This window comes from Trichechus manatus, unplaced genomic scaffold, assembly GCF_000243295.1.
Source record: "Trichechus manatus latirostris isolate Lorelei unplaced genomic scaffold, TriManLat1.0 scaffold00067, whole genome shotgun sequence".
NCBI classification, from domain to species: Eukaryota; Metazoa; Chordata; class Mammalia; order Sirenia; family Trichechidae; genus Trichechus; species Trichechus manatus.
Genome location: NW_004444003.1, coordinates 5,416,826 through 5,433,433, shown reverse-complemented (window position 1 = coordinate 5,433,433; position 16,608 = coordinate 5,416,826). Strand labels below are relative to the sequence as shown.

The 16,608-nt window shown below is 36.3% G+C and overlaps 1 protein-coding gene across 1 annotated transcript in view; it reads right to left on the bottom strand.

Annotated features, from left to right (window-relative positions):
- The window catches only part of UPF2 (UPF2 regulator of nonsense mediated mRNA decay), a 143,341-nt gene that overhangs the window by 3,078 nt on the left and 123,655 nt on the right, over window positions 1–16,608 (bottom strand). The window contains exons 20-21 of the mRNA XM_004379688.2: window positions 4,343–4,484; window positions 2,844–2,964 (exon numbers count right to left, since the gene is read on the bottom strand). Of these exons, the coding sequence (XP_004379745.1) occupies window positions 2,844–2,964; window positions 4,343–4,484 (263 nt within the window). The remainder of the gene's footprint in view (window positions 1–2,843; window positions 2,965–4,342; window positions 4,485–16,608) is intronic.

Genomic DNA, 16,608 nt, shown 5'->3' with positions numbered 1-16,608 from the left:
TGCTTGTTCTACAACAATATTTATCCATACCTACATCTTAGGAGCACTGAATTTTAAAATCACATTCATAATACTTTGCTGTTGTTACCATTGTTAGTTGCTGTTGAGTCGATTCCAACTATGGCAACCCCATATGTGAGAATAGAACTAACAATTCCATAGGGTTTTTAAGGCTGTGACTTTTTGGAAGCAAATCACCAGGCCTGTCTTCTGAGACACCTCTGGGTGGGTTCAAACTGCCAACCTTTCGGCTAGTAGGTGAGCGTTGAACCATTTGTGCCATCCAGGGACCCCCGTAGTATTTTACAGAGTGTCATTCTTAAAAATGATGAACAACCTAGGGTATTTTCCCTAAGTTATGATTTTAATAAGAGATTTTAAACAGGAAGAGAAAACTGCTGAAGAGTTGGCACTCTCACAAAACCTGGACTACAAGAGGGAAGAGCTAGGGAGCAGATCTGGAGGCAGTAGAACTTAAATGGTTTATTAAATGACTAAACACAGATTTTAAGAAGTTCTTTTGTCCATTTAACAATTATTTATTGAGCATCTACTATGTGCCAAGCACCAAGAACTACGAAGGAGATGTAATGGAAAATTAAGACTTAGTCCCTGCCCTCACAGAGTCTTTAATCTCATGGAGGACAGAGACATGCTAACAGGTAATTAAGTAGGACAAAGACTATGGAAGGACAGTGAGTCATGGCAGCATATAATCACTGACCTATGCCAGACTTTAGAATAACAAGGTAAGATCTGAAGAATACACAGGAGTCATCCAGGGGAAAATCAGGAGACTGTTCCAAACAGAGAGAGATGGAAAAAAAAAAAAAAAAGAAGAAGAAGAACTACAAGGCCATTTTGTTTGGGGTTAGCAAGAGATGAAGTCAGTAAGGTAAGTAGACCCGTATCATGCAGGGCCTTGTTAACCAAATCAAGGAGTTCTGGACTTTATCCTATAAGCCATAAGGAGCTACTGAAGGGTTTTAGTCAGAACAGTCACATAATCAGATATCAGATTTGCATTTTAGAAAGATCACTATGGGTAGAACAGAGAGAATGAATTGGAAGGAGCTAGAATTGGAGACCAAGAAGTCAATTAGGAGGCTGATGGCAGTAATCAAAGTGCGATATGATAGTAGTCTGATCTAGGGTCCTGGCAGTGGGGGTGGAGTAAAGTGGATGTATGTGAGAGACATTAAATAGTAGAATACAGTAGGTTTGGTAATTAATTAGCTATGGGAATTGAGGGAGAAGGGCCAGTAAAAGAACAAAACGTCCTTTTCTAGTTTGGACAGCTAGAGAGCAACAGAGGAGAGAGGCTTGGGAGGTAGAAATACATGAGGCTTATATTTCTGAGACATCTAGGTGGTTCTTTAGAAGACAGTTATATGTACCGTCAGAAACTAAAATGTGAGGTCTGGGATGGAGATACAGATAGTAACTAGGCCATGGGAAACGTATACAACAGTAAGAGAAGAGGGCGTATGACTAACCCTGAGGAATACTAATATTTTTAGGCAGAAGAAAGTACGTAAAAGAGTAAGGAGTCAGGATTAGGCAAGGGAAGAGAAAAGAAGACAGCAGAGTCACAGACAAAGGAAGGGCAAAGGGAAGACAGTATATCAAGAAAAAAAGGAGAGTTCATAATCTGAAATGCTGCTGAGATAAAGCCTAAAAAGACTACTGATCCATAGAAGAATCTTGATCAAAAGGGGAAAAATACGGAATGGAATTTCAAATTCTCATGGACTCTAGACTTTCTGGAGCCACAGAGGGTGGATGAACCCCTGAAACTACTGCCCTGAGATAATCTTTAAACTTTAAACCAAAAATATCTTCTGAAGTAATCTTAAAATCAAACAATAATTTAGCTTAACTAGTAAAAAAGGTATGCCTTGAGCACTATGCTCTTTTAAGAGTATCTATATGGGATCAAAATGTTAAGAGCAACTCAAAAGATTAGACAGGAACCTTAGGGGGTAGTGACTTTATGTTAATGAGGGAAGAACAACTCAGAAATGGAGGGTGAGAATGGTTGTACAACTCAAAAAATGGAATCAATGTCACTAAATGGTACATGTAGAAACTGTTGAACTGGTATGTTTTGCTGCGTATATTCTAACAACAACAAAATAAAATTTAGAAGGAAAACTCAGTCATGTGACAACTAGAACTGAATTAATAAGAATGTTGACACATTCTGAAAAATGTAATCAATGTCACTGAACAATTTGTGCAGAAGCTGTTAAATGGGAGCCTAATTTGCTGTGTAAACTCTCACCGAAGACAAAAAAATATTAAAAAAAAAAAAAAAAAGACTGTTGAATTAAGCAATAGGGAGCTATGTGGTGACCCTGGCAAAGGTTATAGTATCAGTAAAATAGCAGGGTAGAAATCAGACTATAGTGAGCCAAATGCAAAACAAACTTTACCTGCATGCTTGGAAGTCTAACAAATAGGTTATTTATCAGTTTTTGTAAACAAGATTATTATTGACCTAAGAAACCTACACAAAACCTGCAATTTCTCTCAAATCAATCCATAACTAGTGTTCTCTATAAATTCAAAAGAGAAAATAAAAATTCTAAAGAAGTCAGCTCAGAGAGAACAAAAGCCAGGCTCTATACGGCTAAAACTAATGTCTTTTTAAAAAATAGCCATAACTAATGTACAAACTGGATTCTCTTTTCTCTAACCATCTACAGTTCAAAGACTTTTCTATTTTGCTAATGATTAGGCTGGTCTTTATTGTTAAGTATAATCAAGAATTCTCTAATTTACTTGAATGGAAGTCATGGAAAACAAATAGCTAAGAAAGAAGCAAGTAAAGACTGTCTTACCTCCCACCAGTCTTAAAGATTAGATCTGCATTAGGTGCTCCCTTTGGATGTTGGTAACGAGGCCTTCGCTCACGATTGGTGTTTGCTGGAGCTGGGCGCTGTGCAAGAGACTGCAGCATTTCTGTAATTAGGAGCAATAAATAAAATGAGTTACTGCTTGTAAATGCACTCCCCTTATGAAGCAAATAAAATCCTAAGGAGATCAAATTTATTAGTTCTGTCAGGTAGCTGACTGAAGAAAAAAAACCATAATTCAAATTAAGTACTGAAAAAGCATGTCAGGAGATGAGATTCTTTTAATGCCTAATGTTCACCTTTACTGCCAATTTGGCCACTACATAAGTGTTTTATGAGGCAATAAAACAGCATAAGAGGCACTATAGTATGACAACTAATAGCACTGTGTTTGGGGCCCTACAATATTGGTTCAAATCCCAGCTCTGCCATTTACTAGTTATGGAACTTTTGGTTCAGTTTCCTTAAATATGAAATCAGAATAACAGAATTTACAGAGTTGTGAGGATTAAGTGCTTTGAAAAAAAGTACATAAAACAGTGTTTGACCCACAGTAAGCATTTAATGAGTGTTAGCTATTATTATTTATTATTAAGAATGTTGGGCATCAATTGGGAAAAGATTCTAGAAGCGGATTAAAAGATAGAAAATCACAAATATTTATTTGCACAACACTTTCTTGCACAAACAGCAGTCTCTTCAGTAGAGTGCTATGTAAACAACATGTTTATGGCTCTAAAATCTGGGTACCACAAAAATGCTAAAAGGTTGGTTTACGAGGAGTCCATGGACTCTCTATGTAAGGCTGCAATTAACCCAAGACTGCATGCATAAAACAAGAATCCTAATTTGAGTATGCCCTCAAATCTGAAGGAATATTGGGTCCTGAGACCAGGATTCCCAGATACACAACTGAGGTAGTATACATTTGCTGAATTAATTTGCTCATAATTGGCTGGCAACATGAGGCAATTAAAAATTGATCATTTTCTCACTTGTAAACACAGCTAACAATATCGAATCTAACCGAATTATGGAGTTAACAATAAAAAAGACCAAAAGCCAAACCCACTGCCGTCTAGTCGATTCTGACTCATAGCAACCCTATGGGACAGAGTAGAATTGCCCCATAGCATTTCCAAGGCTGTAATCTCTACAGAAGCAGACTGCTACCTCTCTCTCCCACAGAGCAGCTGGTGGGTTTGAACTGTCGACCTTGTGGTTAGTAGCTGAGAGCTTAACCACTGCATCACGAGATCTCCTTGGAGTTAGCAACACATGATCAAAATTATTTATTGCTATTTTAAAATAAATGAAAGAAAAATTATGACAGAATGTGACAGAAAAAAATTACCTTCTCAGACTAAATATGTACAAAATATGACATGAAAAGGTAAGAGACGATAGCAACTTTGATCCTCTATATTTAAAAAACTCGAAAGGCATCAAATTTTTCCACTTCTGTCCTATAAATCAAGTTATACCTTGATAATCTTCTTGTTCTTGCCGTTCATTGATATCTAGTGTGAGCTTTTTCATTCTCATCCTTTCCTCTTGTTCCGCCTGTTGCTGGTTCCAATGATTTGCAGCAAGTTGGGAAGACATGGGTACATTAAGGATCTTAAACTGAGAAAAAAAATAACAAAGAAATCACAAATAACTTGAGAAAATTGCAAGAAAAAAATAGATTCCAAATAAAATAGCAAGTAAAATTAAATGAGTTTGTAAAATGCACCGTATTTGGATAGTGACCCCAGATGTGCAGAGTAGAACTGCTTCATAGGGTTTTCAAGGCTGTGACCTTTAGGAAGCAAATCGCCAGGCCTGTCTTCTGAGGTGCCTCCAGGTGGGTTCAAACTGCCAACCTGCCAATCTTTTGGCTAGTAGTTGAGTGCTTAACCATTTGTGCCACCCAGGGACTCCAAACAAACCAAGAATCTATGGCTTTACAGGGCATAACTCTCTGGAAAATGTTAAGTAAGCTATGTAACTAAGTATAAAATGGAGATGTTTCATAACCTAAATTCTCCTTGCTGTGTGGTAACTTGCACACCTCGCTTAAGAGATCTTGACTATTAGTCTGGATGAGAGGCGTGTCTGACATGGAAGGACTGGGGGTGCTGTGCTCAGGATCCCACACCACTCTCTGCTTGGTCTGTGCCCTCTGATTGCTTGCATCCTTGAAATTATTGGTAAAGCTTAATACTGAATAAGGGCTCTGATTTCTGTGAGACTGATTTGATAATCTGAACCTTTGTATTATCTCAGTTGTCCTCTCTTGGTATTCTCTTTCATGATGTACTTCAGTTAGTCAACATTCCCACACTAAACACATTAAGTCAGATAAATTAAAATGAAAAATATTAAGTGTGAGTGTGAAACTAACTACAAACACAACTGATTACATTTCATATTTATCACAGAAGATAATCAAATATATCACTTATATCAAAATAAAAATATATTTAAAGGTAATGGCCTAGTAGCTCAATGAACTCAGTTTGCCACTATTTGCTTTTAGTGACCGGTACTGACTCCTTGAACTATCATCTTCTATTTTAAGAGCTCAAAACCATCTTAAAAAAAAAAAAAAGAAAAAAAAAAACCTTTACTGAGGTATGCTCGATAAAAAATAAATTGCACATATTTAAAATGTGTAATTTGATGAGTTTTGACATGCGTATACATTTGCAAAATCCTCACCACAATCAAGATAACAAACATATCCATCACCTTCAAAGTTTCCTGATGCCCCTTTGTAACCTACCTCTCCCACTCCTTCTATCCCCAGGCAACCACTGATCTGCTTTCTGCCACTACTGATTAGTTGGCATTTTCTAAAATCTTCTATAAATTAAATCATACAACACGTACTCTCCTTTGTCCACTGTATTTTACTTAGCATAATGATTATGAAATGAATCCATGTTGTTGTATGTATCAATGGTTCATTCCTTTTATTGAAGAGTAGTATTCCATTGTGTGGATATACCACAATTTGTTAATACATTCACCTGCTGATGACATTTGTGCTTTTTCTGTTTTTTGGTTATTACAAATACAATTGTACATTCAAGTATAAACCTTTATGTAGACATGGTTTCATTTTTCCATATTGAAAAATGATGGGAGTGAAATAGCTGGTGTGTTTTATGTTTTAAGAAACTGCTAAACCATCTGCCAAAGCAGTTGCACCATTTTACATTCCCACCATTTTACATTCCCACCAGCAGTGTATGAGAGTTCCTTCACATCCTTGCCAACACTTGGGATGGGCAATTTTTTAAAAAATTTTAGTCATGTCAGTGACTAAAATTATTTTATTCTGCTAGCAAAATAAAGACACAATTTAAAAGATTCATCTTAGCAGAATGAAATTTACGACCAAAAGACAGAAAGTTAAAATCCTTAATTACTTCTTGTCTTAGTCATCTAGTGCTGCTGCAACAGAAATACCACAAGTGGATGGCTTTAACAAAGAGAAATTTATTTCTTCATGGTAAAGTAGGCTGAAAGTCCAAATTCAGGGCATCAGCTCCAGGGGAAGGCTTTCTCTGTCAGCCTTCTCATCAATGTTCCCCTGGACTAGGTGCTTCTCCACGCAGGGACCCCAGGTCCAAAGGACACGCTCTGCTCCTGGCACTGCTTTCTTGGTGGTATGAGGTCCCCCTGTCTCTCTGCTCACTTCTCTCTTTTATATCTCAAGAGATTGCCTCAGGACACAATCCAATCTTGTAGACTGAGTCCTGCCTTACTAACACAACTGCCACTCGTCCTCCCTCATTAACATCATAGAGGCAGAATTTACAACATATAGGAAAATCACACAATACCAGGAATCATGGCCCAGTCAAACTGATAACACATTTTTGAGGGGACATAATTCAATCCATGACACTTCTCTATACCTGTCCCTATGCCTATTTTAATCCTATGCCTATATCAGAAATGTATCTATATCATACAGGACCTGCCCCAACTCTTTATTTCCACTAACAAAAACAGGTGAAACAAAGTCAAATAAAATGACCTTCATTCCCTATAATAAACCTTGCTATTTATTTTTCAAAATTCAGGAAACCACACAAAAAATAAGTAAATGATTTTTCTGCCAGACTCCCTAGATGTCTCTAACAGGTGAAACAGAAGCCTCATAATAAATTTACTTTTCCTAAACAGTAGTGTTATTGTGAAATGTCATAGTAATCCATAATGAAATTCTTTATTGTCAGCATTATTCATGTGGAAGGCATTCTGTTGCACCTGTATTTACATACCCAGCTGCTCTGAACTACTGGTAGAGACCAGGGAGAAATTTCAAATTTCTAGAGAGAAAGACCACAACTATTAGAACGATTTCCAGAATGAGGATTTGAAGCAAAGCAATTTTCCAATCTTCCCTTAATAGAATAATAGTGAAATGTAGCTGGCAGGGACACAAGAGGTACAAATACTCTAAGTAAAATTTAATCTAGATAAATACATTAATTTTAAAGAAATAAAATATTAACTTATAATAGTACTTACTCCTTGTGTGTTTCTAAACTTAACCTATGCTTTTAAGTAATTTATGACGGGCAGGCTGGGGAGAAAAGAAATAAAGGGGGAAAGAGAAAGGATGTGGAATTTTTTTAAGATGTCCTATTTATGCTTATGAAAGAACTAAAACATTATTGTTAAGAACATATGATCTGGGTATGCCTACATCTAAACGCTAGTTCCAGATTTACTACCTATGAGATTTTAGGTGTGCTTTAACTACCACACGTCTTAGTTTCCTCATCTGTAAAATGGGGACAATAATAGAGCCTGAAGTTTTAAAAAGCAAAGACGTCACTTTGATGACTAAGGTGCACCTAACTCAAGCCACAGTCTTTTCAATTGCCTCATATGCATGCGAAAGCTGGACAATGAAAAAGATAGAAAAATCGATGTATTCGAACTGTGGTGTTGGTGAAGAATATGGAATATACTGTGGACTGCCAGGGGAATGAACAAATCAGTATTAGAAGAAATACAATCAGAATGCTCCTTAGAAGCAAGGATGGTGAGACTTTGGCTCACTTACTTTGGACACACCATCAGGAAAGACCAATCGCTAGAAAAGGATGTCATGTTTAGTAGAGGGTCCGTGAAAATAAGGGAAATTCTCAGCAAGAAAGACTGATACAATAGCTGCAGCAATGGACTCCAATATACCAATGATAAGTGAATTTGGGTCAGGATTGAGTAACGTTTCATTCTGTTATACATAGCTCGCCATGAGTCGGAGCTGACTCGACAGCAACTAACAACAACATTTACAAGGTTGTTGATAAAATTACGTGTAAAAGAAATATGTCTGGAATATACTAAGATTTGAATAAATTTTAGCTATTACTGTTATCCTAATTATTATCTTACAACCTATACGTAAGTAGGGGTTCTAGGCAATGGTGAGTATTTTCTCAGTGAAATATGTAATATCTATTAGACTCTGAGGATGACGGCTAAATTTTAAGTCATTCTCTGTTCCTAGTATCAAATAGAAGCCCTGGTGGCACAGTGGTTAAAAGCTCGGCTGCTAACCAAAAGGTCGGCAGTTAGAATCTACCAGCTGCTCCTTGGAATCTTAATGGGCAGTTCTACTCTGTCCTATAGGGCTGCTATGAGTCGGAACTGACTCGACAGAAATCAGTTTGGTTTTGGTAGGGTCAAATAAGATGCTTTATTTGAGATAGCAGGGGTAAAGAAAGGTGAAAGTCTGAGTTTCTAAAAGTAAATTACAGACCCAAACACCGCAATCCTCCTATATTATCAGCTGGCTGATTTTCCTCACAGTGGCTTTACTAACTGGTCTTAAAACCTTTATAAATATACTCATATACAAAGGGGAACAAAATATTATATTTTACAAAATGCTCAAGCAATGCAGCCTAATAAGAAATGCACACAATTTCTTTATCACTGTGAAATTAGAAGCTGCAATTATAAGATACTTTAGTTTATCTGCCATGACATTAAAATACTAAGAAATGAAACAGGTTGGCCATTTGTTTCCCTTATTACTCTCCTGGTGGTAAAGTTTGAAATTTCCTTCATAATTCAGTAATGGCAAGGCTAATGATGACAGTACTAGTCATACTAATGAAACAGTATAAAACATTATAAAAAAAATTTCCTAATAATTTTACCATAAAATGTGAAAATATTGGCTTTCTTTATGTTTATAAGACTAGTAATTTCTTCATTTAGATCTTCTAAAGGGAAACAATTATAAATAAAAGATGAACAAAAACACATTTTATGACCTCTGAGACAAGTTTTACAAAAGAAAAATTCTCAAGTATTATGTGCTTAAAAAGAATAAAAAAGTGACAGTAATAAATAGAGAGTACAAGAGACAAATTTATTGTTACCTTTGCCAAATGCCTTTACTTTAAAGCTGCTAAAATACTATTAGAAAGAGGTGCTACTTTATAGCAGTTTAGATGACAAAAACATTAAAGTCACTTGAACTAGATTTCCTGGACCAGGATAACAACCATAAAGGTAATTTAGGTCATACTTTAACATTACTCCACAACCTTAGCTGAAATTAAAAAAAAAAAGTGTATGTTTGTGTATCTTTGTGTGTGTGTGTGTGTGTGTGTGTGTATAAAATCCCAAGTTATGACGGATAAGTATCAGTTACTGTAGGCAAAACATACATAAAACAAATCATTAATCTTTATAAATATGAACTGTAAAACAAAATGAATTGATTGCAAGTTTTAAACTATAACAAATATACTGTGCATTTGTTGAAAATAATCAAAAGGCTCTTTGAAACATTATGCAATAGGTCTATTACACTGAAATTTTTGTACAGGATAATCATTTTATTTCCGTTCATTATTTCAATTTTGTAAATATATAAATCTAGAAAGAAATAAATTAACCAACATGATCTCTATCTCTTTTTCTTTTCAACTACTCCCTTCATTGGTATAAATTTTTCTTTTCCTAATGACTACAGGAGACAGTTACTTGTGAACACAAATTTGGTGCACAGAGATCTTTCACTTAATTTAAGAATTAAAGAGTCCTATAAGGCAACACATTTCAAATTTCTAGAAAAACCGTTGCACCAGAAGGGCCAACACCCAAAATCCAAACACAGAAATAAAAATCAGAACAAAATACACTTTCTTTTTCAGACCACAAAATACCAATGATGTTTCCTCAAATGATGTTCCTAAAATTGAACACTGTCCAAAATTCCAAATAAAGTTTGTGTTTAAAAAATACTTTAATAACCAAGTACTCTGAACTCATTTCATGTTTGCTAATAATATTTTTAATAAAGTTCAATAAAAATAGTTCCCTAAAAATTAAACTAAATTTCACATTTTGAGAAATAAGGATCTCGACTCCTCATTTTGTGTAGTTATATGAGATAGAGTACATAATCTAGCCACTTTGAACAGAAATATTCCTTCTAAAATATAAACATAAAAATAGCCTTTTTAATCCATGGAATTTAGAATTTAGGGCTGCTGAACTGAATTTATTTTTCAAAGCCCAAAAACTTTGCTCAGGTAGGTTTTATTTTCAATGCTTCCATGTGCTGTAAGCATCAAACTGGGTATACAAATCGACAAAGATGATAATGAATTTTTATGTGGATCTCACAAAAGGGAGGGAGGAATGAAGAAAACTGACTTACTGTTACATAACTTGATCTTCACAGAAAGGTATTCCCAAATCCTCTTTTAGTTAAGAAAAATCAAGGCTCAAGAACTGTGGCAAAGGTAATTTAGTAGCTGTGTAGGAATAGGAAGCAAGGACTATCTGACTGAAGTTGCCATGTACTGTCCTTCACAATTAAAAAAAAAAAAGAAGCTGTGTCATGACTTTGTGTATGCGTGCATGCCTTAAGATGTTAGTGCTTAATTACCTTTTGAAACTTTCTTTTGTGCCAAGATAACATGGTGATGAGGGGCACAGGAAAAGCTGCGGGCTTTTAAAGAATAAGCAAATGAAGGAGACCTAAAATGTGATGACTGAAATAGAAAAGCTTAGCTCAGAGGACTAAGTAGTCCTTAATAATAAGGGATAAAATCTCTGATCTATCTGTAAACTGACTAAGAGCTCAACATAACCTTTCCCCTAGACTCTACCTTTATTGCCTAGGAACTAACCCCTAATATTGTCAAGGAAATAAGTTTCCTTCACTCAGGCTAAAGAAAGTGAATACCTTGGGGAAACTTATTTGTTCCCTGATAGAAACTCTTTGTTCCCAGTCTCCTCTGGAGACTGACACATTGAGCAAGGTAACTTTTAACAGACCACTCCTGAAAATTTTCATCATGTCATTGCTTTGTAACCACCATGAAGCTTCCCTTGGCCCCATGTCTTTCAACTATGTCTTTAGGCCAATCAATGCATTCACGTAACCAACGATGTCAAAGACTATGCTTTACTTCGTCTCACCTTTGACTGACCTCGATCATTGTAAACCAATCAGAATACTGTGTTTTGTACTTCCTCCTTCAGCCCTTTAACCGTGTGCCCCAAACTGCTCCTCCCTTGGATTCATGTGTTCCATTTGCTGGAACTCCATGTTTGCCCACTGCAATGTTTTCTTGTGCTGCAGCTTGCCTCCATTCCCTCAATAAAACTCTTTATTTTCAGTTTTAACCAAGCTTCATGATTATGATCATAGACATTACTTGGTGTCAGATACATAGGATTTCGAAAATGTCCTGCCTTCTACAACCCTGGGGACATTGAGAACATGGCCCGGCCAGCAAAGCCTTTTGGCTTACCACCTCCCCGATTCCCAGAGGTCTTCGAAGGTAAAGTCTCTTGAACCCAAGCTCTGCCTTCATTGCGTAGAGCTCTGTGACTTTTATTGAAGATCTGTCTTTACTTTCATTTTCATTTCACTCTCTGAACGTTCTGACGAGTTGCCAAATTCGGTTGGGGCTGTTTCTATCATATCCCCAGGTCTACTCTGGGGAGATCAAGTTTCCAGCCCTTGAGCTTGTTTTCTCTTTCCTAGTGCACTTTTAAGTTATAGTACACATTCAGAGCTCAGTGTACATTCTGCCCACCCTCCCTTACAAGTTCGAGTTAAAGTTTGTTTGACCTAGGTCTGGTGCATGTTTGAGGTCACATCTTGCAATCAGCATTGTGGAGGTTACCTTAAGGACTGGGAGACCTAAAGTAATGCTCCTCACAGCCAGGGTGCACAATTTAGCACTACAGAGTTACTTCAAGGAGTGAGAGACAAGAAGTAATGCTTCTCACAACCACTTTTTGTTTTTCTGTATACTATATACATTTGTTATTTTACAGGTTTTTCAGGTTAGTGGACCTCAAAGACCAATAAATTATGTACTTTTTTTGTTTCATTTTAGCTTGTTTCTAGTTTAAAAAATTGTATGTGTCTTATATCAAATTAAAAGCCATAGCTAACAATTACTGTTTTTTTCATAAAGCTGATTTTACCTGCCTTATAATCTAATCTTTTTGGCAGCTACTCTAAGAAACTTTAAGATAAATTAGTCTATCTGAAAAGTGCACTGACCAATTCTGTATTACCAGGCAACTGGGCTAAACTCATACTACTCACATTTGAAACCACGGAGGCATAGCTCCACAGATGACTGAGGGCTTTGCTAGCTTTGCCTAAATCTTCTAACTTTCAGAAATGAAAAAAGTTTATGTCTCAGGTTTTTAGATACCATCACACAAGTGACTATAATTTTTATAACACCTGACTCCAAGATAAAGAAACATTTTTGAGTCTGAAGTAACCATTATTGAGAACCTTGCCCAAGCCTGACTACAGACGAGTCCTTTCAAACATCCAACAAACCCCTTTTATGTTAATGATGTAATATATTAATGTACACCTTTGTAAACTTTTGCCTCCAAGCATTGATGAAACTTGCTGCAATTAAGGTCTTTTTTTTTTTTTTGAAGCACATAGAAACTATAACATAGGCTATAGTTAACAGCCTAGTCATTCAATCTGGCCACTAACAACCCTCAGATTAACAAAGTAAAACCCTATGAGGATAGGACATCCAGATAAAAATCAGTTCTGTTCCTGATAAGTTTTTGTTACTCATGTAGACAGTCATCAAAAAGATCCCTTCCAACCAAATAAAAACTTCTTTTTAACAAAAGAAATAATAAAAATCTACAGAGATATAGATTGTTTAAATGACCTTCATTTGAACAGGGACTATGTTGTATAATACATAGATTTAAATTAATTTCCAAAATTTATGAAGCTTACTGATATTAAATTGGGTTGGTAGATGTTATAAAGTCTATATAGGCTCTTACTTTTTATGCCACAGGAAAAAATATTCATTTTTCCAAAAAAATTAAAGCTTATTAAAAAGAAAATTTATTTAGTATGGCTAAGTTCTTATTCATCATGGCTAAAGTTCAATGAGTTGATTTGTAAGAATTTTTAAGAGCTTTAATACTAAATAACATTAAGCTAAGAACTGGGTTTCTTACTGTTAAGATAACAAAATTTTCCTTAAAACTAAGGAAGTCATTTTTTTAAAAAAAATGCAAACTGCCCTAAAAGCAAAGGTTCAACAGAATAAATTCCTAAGTCAAAAACCAAGTCACATGGCTTTGGAGAAACTAAGACTTTTATAACATCTTTAATTAAATAACTCAAAGATTGTTTCTCAACAGCCTGTAATAAACTCCTGACAATTTTGGAACTTCATAAAAAGCCACAAAAAATTTCTTTCATAAACCAAAAAAAAATGCTAAAAAGGTTTATTTACCGTTATAAGTTTCATAACACATGCTGTCAAATCAAGAGAAATGCCAAACTTTCTTTTCGTTAAAATTCTGTTAATGTTTTCTCTTATGTTTTTTGTCTGACATTAGACAATAAACTCATTCATTATATCATAATTTTATTATCCTTTCAATTACTAACTTGGTCACAACTTAATTTCTTTTAAAATCTAGCATCATCAAAGCCAATGGTTTCACCTATGGAGTTTTTATTATTCTTGGTATATCCTGACTCTTTAAAAATGAGGTTACTCATTATGCTTAGAGATATTTTCATCTAAAGTTTTTATTTGACTTTATGTAACTTTGCATTACTTTTGTAGCCAATTACTATCAAATCTTTTCACTTTTAAAAATTATTATAAGCTAACCACAGCCATTTTTAAGTTTGCCATTCACAAATAGGTTTTACCTTACTGATTCATCGAAAGCACAAAAATGGACTACACCAGACTCATAAAAAGAACTACAATATTTTGAATGTAAGTATCATTGAACTGAATCAGGATTTTTAGAACTTTTACGTAGAAGGTAACGAGGTTTTTCAAATTGCTGACGATCTAGAATAACAAGAAATCAAAATTGGCTACATAAAACTAAGTAAACTAAGACGATTACTATAAGATTTACATATGAATATAAATAATATACACTGTTCTATTTTCTAGATATAATAAGAGATTTTTCCCCCCCTCTCTTCCTTCTCTCCTTTTTAATATAAGAATCAGCTATTTCAGGAACTAATAAAACTATGCTGGCTAAAGAATATCCTATGAATTAAACAGTGTTATGGCTCATGTGAAAGCTCTAACTAAAGTATATTCAAAAATGCCACAGACTCCAAGAAATAAATACTAAAATAATCATGGTGAGAGAAGTAGTTCTTCAAAACCAAATGGGCTTCGTTATATTACTTATACCACCTCTAATATTGTTAAATATTGTCAATCTTTAATCCAATATCCCAAGGAATGTTTTCACAGGTTAAAATAATCTTTGACGACTGAAAACCAAAATCCTAAAATCTGCCTGAGATTATTCCAGGAGGCCATATATATTAGAAAAAAACATCACTTAGAAGATTCTCTGAAGCTTGTTGGAAAGGACCCATATGTAGTTCTCCTTACAAATCCTTATCCTGCTAAATTACAGAGACATTAAGACTTAGATACACCCAGCTAAAGAAGACCGCAGCTCCTATTTAAACTGTCCAGCCAACTAAAGGACTCAAACTGGGGGGCCAAGATGGCAGCTTAGTCAGACAGCTTCCTATATCCCTCTTACATCAAAGACCTGGAAAAACAAGTGATTTGATTGTATATGAATATCTAGGGGCCCTGAACAAGGCAAAGTTGAGGAATCGGACTAAGTTGCAGGGAGAGAGGGAGACAGTCTGGGAGAAGCGAGCGGCGCTAGAGCAGTGGCCGCGGGACTGCAATGCTTTGGCCACTCCGGGTTCGCGGTGAAGCAGGCAAACAGCTGTGTGCACTCGGGAAGCATGTTCCACATCGAGAGAGATCCGGCAGCAGTGATTCTGCTTGGACACTCCGAAACAGTAAAAAGCAGCTCCCAAGTGGCTAAAGATAAGTACAGGCATGTGGCCTTTCATGGGGATTTAAAAAAAATAAAAAGCCCATTTGGGTAAAACCTATCTCCCTTTTACCTCCTCCCTCCCTGCTCTGCACTGAGAGTCTGCTGGGCTGGAAGTAGATCCCAAAAGGGGCCCTGACCCATTCTCCAGGCCTTGGAGAGGGAACAAATAAGCTACAGGCTCCCCTAAGCCAGGAACTCAGGGTCGGCACAGCTCCTTTGCTAGGCACAGGCATAAGGGGTCCGCAGACTTTGAGTGCCTTACACCCCTGTCTAGACTTGTGGGGACCCATCTCAACAGCATTAGCCTTCACTAGCACAGTACAACAGGGTAAACATCTGAAGTTTAACTTCAACTGTTTCAGCTGTGAAGTGGCAGATATGTGACCCTCGAAAAAGCCCTTCCCCTTAAGTAGCCACTTTTACCAATCTGCAACAGGGGCTTGAGGACTGGTGGCATCAACTAAGCCACCTTCTCACCTGCTATAGGAGTCCAAGAAAAAGTGGCGCCCTTGAGTCTTTAAAGCCAACAGAGTGGGGTGCTCATAATCCGGCTGTAAAACTCACCTACCTGCTCGTCCTAGGGAATAGGGACACACTTTCCTTTCAGACTCGCAGGGGCAGTCATCAGCCCCCTGCCAGGCTCAGCGCGTGATCCTCTACCACAGCCAGATACCAGTGCCTACACCAATCACCCGTGTCTCTCTAAGACTGCAGGTGAGAGCTGCACCACACACTTGGTGACTGATTGCCTGGACACCTGAGCTGAACCCATATAGGAAAACTCAACGGACTCCTGTGTGCACATACTTAGTTACAGAACTAACTACCTGGTGACAGGACATTAGAGCTTCAAAGGTGCCAATAATCAAACTACTGCACACGAGCAACCCCTTGGGGCATATTAAAACAAAACAAGAAGCTAGGACTCACTAAACAAATATAAAATAAAACTATAATAAGTTATTGATGGCTTGGAGACAAGAGTCAATATCAAATCACATAAAGAGGCAGCCCATGATGGCTTCAGCAAGCTCCCAAAACAAAGAATAAATAAATTCTATGGAGAAAGAGAATTTCTTGGAATTACCAGAGGCAGAATACAAAAGATTAATATACAGAACTCTTCTAGAAATTAGAAAGGAAATTCAACAAAATGCCTAAACGGATAAGGAACACACAGACAAAGTAGTAGCAGAACTTAAAAAAGTTATTCAAGAACATAATGACAAATTTAATAGGCTGCAAGAATCCATAGAGAGACAGCAATCAGAAATTCAGAAGATTAACAATAAAATTTCAGAATTAGACAACTCAGTAGAAATTAATAGGAGCAGAATTGAGGCAGCAGAAGTTAGAATTA